Below are 8462 nucleotides of genomic sequence, written 5' to 3'. Positions count from 1 at the left end.
ATTTGTCCATTCAACATAATTTATCGTTCCACACGTTATAGCTTTCTTCGAGTCATGCGAAATATCATATTCTCTCCATTTTATAAGGTAAATTAAGTTTGCACTGTTTTCTTTCTTTCTTTTTTCTCTTTTTCAATAAATGTTACTGTCAAATAATTAATTTGTATCATTTTATGCGTAACCGTTAAAACTCCTAGTTCCTATGATTCGGTATTAGTTTCGACCAACGAAAAGTCTAATATTAAGTTTGTATGATTTATTGAAGGTGTTAATGGTGGACTTTTTCATGGCAGATCAATTAACTAGTCAGGTACGGAATTCAAAAGAATATAATAAATAAAAATTCATGAATAACTAATTAAAAAAAATTAAATTTTATTTAATGAATTATGTTTTTAATTAAAAAGACAACCAAAAGCAAACTGATATAAAAAAAGGTCTACGCCAGATAATATTTTCTAGAAAATTAGTCTTTTTGGAAAATGTTGTGTATTGTAGCATAATTTGTTTGATTTGAAAGAAATTCGATTAACTAGGATAAAAACAAACATATTTAATTTTTTCTATTAAACTATACGATGTATACACAATTTTAAAAATAAAATTGGAATTTTTAATAATTTAATTTGTTTGGCACCATAAATTTAAATTGGGGACTCGAAGTGACATTGTAATTGGCCGCTGGTGCACAGATCCCGCTGCTCCGGTACTTGGAATTCACATCGTGCTATTTTATAGCAGTGGGGTTCAAAATCCACCCGTACGACACCTGCACCAACAGCAAAAGCTACAAGCTCCTGGCATATATAATTTCCTTCCTCCCTTACTACTACCGTGCTATGCAGGTAAGCCCGGCAACCAATACATTATCATGAGAAAAACATATGTACTCTACTAATCCAGATGAATCTACGTAACAATTAGTGTGCGAGAAGGTACATGGAGGAAGGCTACGATCCCAATCACTTGGCTAATGCGGGCAAGTATATATCTGCAATGTTGGCTGCTGCTGCTCGATGGAAGTATGCATTAGACCCGACTCCAATGTGGCTTGCAATCGTGGTCATCACCTCAACACTTGCCACTTTCTACCAGCTTTATTGGGACTTTGTTAAGGATTGGGGACTTCTCAACCTCCACTCCAAAAACCTATTTCTTAGAGACGAACTTGTTCTCAGACACAAGTGCATCTATTACTTTTCCCTGGTAACATTATTTATCTATTATGATTTTATATTAAAGATTGGAGTGATAAGTGTAGATGTGAGATTTTGTAAATACATAAGAATTGTGTGTTGTGTATGTAAACGCCCCTAGCATGCCTAACAAATAATAATGGTAACAAGATAATTTTGAGACACTAAGCAGGTGATTATTATGTTATAGGCTTTAAACTTCGTGCTACGACTTGCATGGGTAGAAACAGTGCTACGACTAAATATGGGCTTCCTGGAAAATCGTCTTGTTGACTTCACTCTGGCATCCCTTGAAATTATTCGACGGGGACACTGGAACTTCTACAGGTATCATTCTACAATACTCTCTTTGTTCCCGACTTTTACTAGATTAGTCATCATTTGATACTCTTGCATGAAGACATCTGGTGATGATTCTTTTTTTTTTAATATATAAAAAGGTTGGAGAACGAGCACTTGAACAATGTTGGCAAGTTTAGAGCAGTGAAGGTGGTTCCTCTTCCTTTCCGTGACATGGAATAGTGCGGCATGGACGCTTAATAATTTGTTGAATGGGGTTAAATAAAACGTAATGTTATTCATTAGTGGTAGCTTGCTCATTCATCAAGATTACTTTTTATTTGGGTTAATCGTTTAAAAGCAAAACACACAAGTTGTTTGACTTGGAGTTTGCAAAAGCTTCTTTTCAAGTCATGCCAAATTTTCCAATAAGATAGTTTAGTTCTTAACGGAATGGGGGGAGAATACTTGAAGGGAAAACAAAAAAGCGAAAGGCTTAATGTGCCTTTAGAAACATTTGGGTGGTTGGTAGCATAATTGTATAATCTTTTGTTCATTATTATTCAACTTTCCTTTTGAATAAGATCATTATATTAGAATATCAATGATTGTAAGGAAAGTGTTTTGCCGAAGTATTTTGTAATCAAAGTTAATTTGTAACTTTTTTTTTTCTGCATAGGACTCTGTGAGGGGATATGGAGTTAGCTAGTTAACTTTCTCATAGTTTAATCTCTCATGAAATTGTATTTGTCCTCACTTTTTGTAAACTTAAGATTATTTTTCATATGAATTTTATAAATAATATATTGTGGGAGAAGAAAAATAAGAATCAACACAAATCCAGAAGAACAAACAGAGATTTAATGAGGTTCGACAAAGCTGCCTACATCCTCGGGAGCAGAGCGGCGACTTCCTTTTCAATATTCAGAAAAGAATACAAAATACAATATTCAGCTCTCTCAAAAACCTAGGATTACAAACATGTCTATTTATAATCATAGAGTAAACCCTACAGTACAATATGTAATTCCCAAATTACCTTTGTACGGTATAGCGCGGCACTGACCCAGCACCCCCAACCCACATAACATAACTTCCCGATTTGGACAGATTCTTCCGCTACGCTCCGCTCTGCTCCGCTTCATTCCAGCGTATGTCTCTAAATGGTATATGAGTCATATCATAACAAATCTCCACTTTGGCGAATATTCAGCCCCTTAGGAGAAAAAATGTATGGGGGTTACACCTGCACCAATGTGGGTTGGGCTACCATGCTTCTGTTGCGCCCACGCTGATCTCGACCCACTAAATTTCAAGAGACACACCTCTTTAATTCTAAGAGACATATCTTCATTCCAAGGGACTCCAAATTCTGGTATTATGAGCCATATTTAACATCTTACTTGTAGATTTGATTATTTTAATTGGTCAATTTCATGGGTGGATAAAAAATGTGAATAAAAATATAAATATTTATTAAGATAAAGTTACAATTTAGATGGATAGACTTGACTTGGAATTAATTGGGTAGACTTGACTTGCATGGTTATAGGTAGCCCAAAATGTATTCAAATATGTTGTTTATTGAGATAGATTAGCATGGAAGCATAATAATCTTCTTTGATTAAATAATTATTGTTTAATATAGTTTAAGGAGATGTTTGGCCAAGCTTTGAACGGTAAGGAGAGTAGAAGATGCTAATAGAGTAGAAATTTAGAAAAAAAAAATTTAACGTTAATAAATAATATTTCAATAATAGTTTAGTATAAGATATGACTAAGCAATCAAAATTTATATTACATATATTTTAAGTGGGTTTTGCAAAGATACCACATAATTTTTATGTATTTATATTTGTAACACCTATATTTTAATATTTAATGATAAAACATGTGTAAACTAGTATCGTAAGCATACTTAAATATATGCATGAAAATAAATGTTTTAACTTTAATAAATAATATTAGTGATAAATTTTATGTGACGTTAATTATTATAATGTCATAGAGGTAAATATAAAATTTGAGGTGTTAGATATACAAGTATATAAAATTATGTGGTATGTATTTAAATCCCCTTATTTTAATGTAAATCTAATTAATTTTAAATCTTTGATGAACGGAGCTTTGGTTTGGATTTTCTAACTTATTATTTTTATGATTTTAAGATACATCACCCAAGGATTAAAATATTCACATGTGAACTATTTATGTCATTAAAATATTATTATTTAATATTTCTCTATTTGAGTTGGTTCGCAAGGCCTCGAGGAAGTAAAAAAAAAAAGGAGTATTATTTAAGATTAAAAGGGGTTTTTTTGGAAAGAAAATAATAGAGTGTACATTTACATTAAAACAAAACAAGATGATGAAACATATTTATTTTAGTTGAAATGCGTTGAAATTTTCTGACGTGAATATTAGGGTTGGATTTGAGGGCGCTAAGTGCGGAATAATAAATTTTAATAATTGCGTTGGATTTTGTGTTAAAAAATTCGCTAGAAAAAAATATTCTGAAAACGGTGAAACTTTGTTTAGACTAGCGACGAATTTTGTGTCGGATTAAGTGACGCAAAACCTTTACCAGTCGGCGTCGAATTAAGTGAGACACAAATTCGACGGAAATCCTACGGAAATGACCTAATGTTCACATCCCGTGAGCCTAAATTCCATTTCATTCCTCTCCGCATCTGCCGTCCTCCTGTCTGCTTGAATCCCTCGCTCTCCACTTTACCCCTCTCTCACGGTTTCACTCAAAACCGTCGCCTGTCACGACACAGTCGCCATTAGGGCTAGATAGCTTGGTTGGGAAGGTAAAGACGGTACTCGGATTACAAACACCACCGAAACTCCCATAGTTCTCATCCATTTGCTTCGCTCCAATCAAAAAACATTTAGAAAGGTAATTTCATTTACGCCTTTCAATCTTTGTTATTTAAATTTTTGTTTAGTTGTGTAAATGTGGGATGTATGCAAAACTTGAAGTTTAGGTGTTAGGTATGGATATACATATGAATTGAGTGGTATGCATGAATATCTTCATAAAAAATGAAGCTTAGGTGTTAGCTTTGTATATACATAAGTATTGAGTGGTATGTATGAAATCTTGAAAAAGTTGAAGCGTGGGGGTTAGCTATGTAAATCATAAATATTGAGTGGTATGCATTTACCTATTAGTAGAATTTAAGTTGGTTTGTTGAAGTGGAGCAATATATACATCGAGTCTTGTTTGAATTGACAGTGATATAGAAGGGAATGCTATTACTAGAATTCATGTTGGTTAGTTGAGGTGGAGAAATGCCACGATCGGGTCTTTTGTTCAAAATAATTGTGATATAGGTGGGGATGTTATTAGTAGAATTGAAGTTTTTTGGTTGAATTGGAGAAATGCATTGATCGGTCAAATGTTCAAAGTGAGGGTTATATAGATGGGGATCTTATCAGTTGAATTAATGTTAGTTGGTTGTAGTAGAGAAGTGCATCTAGTCTTTTTCAAAGTGATGGTGATATAAATGAGTTTATTATCAGTAGAATTCAAGCTAGTTGCTTGAAGTTGGTTGGTTGACCAAGTAGTGTTGACTTCTTGCTGTAAGTATTTACTAATTTTTTATTTCCGTACTAGTTGCATTGACCCGTAAAATTACATCTATTCTGCAGATGAAAATTTGTAATTTGAGAGCTTGATTGTACACCATATTTTATCCAAGATGAAATGGATCACAGATGAGTTCTTGAATGACATTGATGAATTTGTGCAGATGGCATCAAAGTTGCCCATCTATCATTCTGAGGGTAAGTTTCAGTGTCCTTTTGCGAAGCAAAAACCAAGCACTTCTGTCACCTAAAGAATTTAAGTTGGATATTTACCACAACAAATTCAAACCTTATTATTGGTACTGGACTGTGCATGGTAAGCAAGAACCTGAAGTTTACTTCGATCAAGGAGGTGCCTCAAACCATGTAGAGGAATTTGATCCTGACAGTTATGAAAAAAATGGTTCATGACGCTCAGAGAGCTCAATTTCTTGGGAGCGTTTAACACGAAGATGAAACATCGAAGAGGATGATGAATAAAGTGAAGAAGAAATTTTAGGTCCATCTTTAATGGTGATTTCCTCTAATCAGACTTAATAACAAAGGAACAAAATATTTAGATTAGTTGGTACTACTATTACAATATGTATTTTACTTTTATTGGTTTTAGGCATACCTCTTTACTTTTGTTTTCCTTGCTTTTAGACATAGCTGCTATTTGTATTTTACTTTTACTGCACTGTTTCTTTCAGCTTATGATTATTTTTTCTGCAAGTACTAATCTTTTTAATGTCATTCCTTTATTTAAAGATGGACAACCACCTACTGTAGTAGGACGAGGAGGTCGTCTACTCCTGCCAATGCTTCCAATAATGTTGCACCTCCTCTGGCACCACCTCCCCCACTTGCCATTGCTACACCTTTTGTAGCACCTCCTCCACCATCGGCTGTTGCTACACCTTTTGCGGCACCTCCTCTTGCACCTATTGTTATCATCCCGCTTGCGGTAACTGCTCTCACACCCGATGTTGCCCCGTCTCCTGTGATGCATGCTACTTCCACACATACACCCCCACCTGTTGCTGGCACAACTCTTGAGCTTAGCCCGTCAAATCCTGCACCACCGTGTATTATGTTTATTCTTCATGCTTTATACTTTTGGTAACAAATTTGTTTCTTAAGTAGATTCATTCCCTAAAAGCTGCTCGTCACCAGTATTACAGAGATAATCAGAAGCAATTACGATGACCCTTATTTGTCATGGAAGCAGACACCTGTAGCCACTCGGGACATGTGGTTCAGGGAGTTTGAGGAATGATCTTGTTATTTGAATCAGATTTGTAAATTTGATTTAAATTTTAATACTAACACATTGATTATTTTTTACATTGCAGAGGTCTTTCACCTTGCTGTTAGAGGACCACTACCAGATCAGCTGAATTTTTAAGATTCAGGGAAGGCATCGCTTTCCCGACATGTTCACAACAGCCCTCCTGAGGGGCAAGCGGCTTGCTTGGATTGGTGATGGGCTCTGGGGTCAGTTGACCACAGCTTAGGCCTCTTCTGATTAAGAGAGGAGGAGACAGAGGAACTGGGTGAATCGGGCGACGAAGGGGGCCACAAAAGTTACACTCCATATTCACATATCGGTCCCCCATATGGAGCAATATAGATGGCTGGTAGGATTTTTTTTAGATATTTAGAGATTAATTCAATTTTTGGATTAATTTAATATGGCTAACCATTTTTGTACGCTACATAGGACAATGAGTTGAGCTGTGCTCCATCCGTTGCGGAGCCACATGCCCAAACTCATTGGTGCCCGGGGACTATGTAATGGGTCTCAGAGTATTCCTGGCGACTTGTTGTAAGTTAAAAACCTTAAATCAAAAGTTACTTTTGGTTTTAACTGTTGAAAGTGTCATTAAAAGTTAGTTTTTATTATGCAGAAGGAGTTCAAGTAGCTTTGAGAGAGGCACTTGATCACTCAGGCCCAGACTGAGACTAGTAGTAGTGGAAGTCAGTATATCACTGCGCAGTCCGAGTACGAGCTTTGGACCCAAGCGATAGGGAGGAAGAAGGAGGAGGGTTTATGACTTTGGAGCGCAGGACATAGCCTTCGAGGTTGAGCTCTCCCGTGGTCCCATTCTTAGTTCCCTTAGCTCCTTACAGCCAGACCAGGAGGCTCTTGCTAGACAAGTGGCTGCAATGAACGAAGAGATGCACGAGTTGCGTGAGCAGTTGTCACGTGACCAACATAAAGTGGAAGACTCTATAGCGCACATGAAGGAGACTTTAGCAGATAGCAGGGGCAAACAACCAATGACATACGTGCAGATGGAGGAAGAGGAGGAGGATGGAGATGATATTTGTTTTTTTTTTCCTTTCATTTTCATTGTGAAATTTTTTGGATTAATTTTATTATTCTTATCTGTGACGATTTGTAACGATATCTTTCTTTGGTTAATGATATTGTTTATAGAATTGATCTGTGATATGGTTATGATTAATGAAGTTTGTGATGTGGAGTTTGTTTTTGTACACGTTGTGAAAATGTAATTGATATTCTATTTTTTTTTTTCTATATTATAAGTTTACGTCCGTTTTCAGACACAAAATCCGACGCTGCATCTATAATAATTTTGTCATTCTAAGATATTTTCCAACACAAAGGAAACACTTATCCAATAATAAGATATATAATAGGATATTTTTAGATGCAAATTTCGACACACGTTACATATAAACAAATACGACGCTAATACGACACAACAACCAACACAAATTATTTGTGTTTGAATATTTCAATATAAATTAAACGAAAATAAGATTACCAACCCCAAATTTAACGCCGAAAAAAATCAGATACAAATCCCACACAAATATTTAAATATCGTCGGATTTCTGGCTGATCTATCAGACACAAATATGTTAAATTCGTGAAGTGACAGTTCCCCAAATAAAATAAACTTAGGATGGCACTTTGAAACATAAAGCATATAGAAAGCTCTCCCAAACAAATTAGTTGAGTTCTCTCCCTTCAATGTTTTCTAATTTTTTTAATATTTACTTTTAATTGTGAAGTTGGGTGAATGGGGAATTCAACTCTTGGCAATATAATTTTTCGCTTATTGGCCGCTTTGCTTAATGCAATTTTTTTGAAGGAAATTTTGCATGCATGCCACTCAACATCTATATATTGACAAAAATAATATCTAAACTTTAATTCTTTACGTATATGCCACCTTACATATCCTTGAAAATTTGTATTTCAAATTTTTAAAACTCAAAATTATGATATTTGCTATGTGATATGATAGATTTAGGTGGTGGAAATATAAAAAGCAAAGTTTAGATGCTAAATATGTAAATACATAATAATTGGGAAGTATGCATGTACATGCCACTTTTTTTCAACTTCACCCGTCATGATATATTGGGATTCTCTTTCTG

The 8462-nt window shown here is 35.0% G+C and overlaps 2 protein-coding genes across 2 annotated transcripts in view; both read left to right on the top strand.

Annotated features, from left to right (window-relative positions):
* The window catches only part of LOC110036727 (phosphate transporter PHO1-2-like), an 8165-nt gene extending 6006 nt beyond the window's left edge, over window positions 1–2159 (top strand). Inside the window, exons 2-7 of the mRNA XM_020741238.1 lie at window positions 2–87; window positions 266–310; window positions 693–845; window positions 925–1206; window positions 1387–1523; window positions 1637–2159. Coding sequence (XP_020596897.1) covers window positions 2–87; window positions 266–310; window positions 693–845; window positions 925–1206; window positions 1387–1523; window positions 1637–1718 — 785 coding nt within the window. The 3' untranslated portion in view covers window positions 1719–2159. The remainder of the gene's footprint in view (window position 1; window positions 88–265; window positions 311–692; window positions 846–924; window positions 1207–1386; window positions 1524–1636) is intronic.
* A 3023-nt stretch (window positions 2160–5182) lies between these two features.
* On the top strand, window positions 5183–6136 carry LOC110036724 (proline-rich receptor-like protein kinase PERK2; the record flags this gene model as incomplete). Its single annotated transcript, XM_020741236.1, has 3 exons — window positions 5183–5267; window positions 5762–5783; window positions 5844–6136. Coding segments are annotated over exons 1-3 (400 nt in total), but the record flags the coding sequence as incomplete, so codon positions are not given.
* Window positions 6137–8462: the final 2326 nt, after the last annotated feature.

Source organism: Phalaenopsis equestris, unplaced genomic scaffold (genome assembly GCF_001263595.1).
Source record: "Phalaenopsis equestris unplaced genomic scaffold, ASM126359v1 Scaffold210191, whole genome shotgun sequence".
Lineage (NCBI taxonomy): Eukaryota > Viridiplantae > Streptophyta > Magnoliopsida > Asparagales > Orchidaceae > Phalaenopsis > Phalaenopsis equestris.
This window is presented reverse-complemented; position numbering and strand designations above follow the sequence as displayed.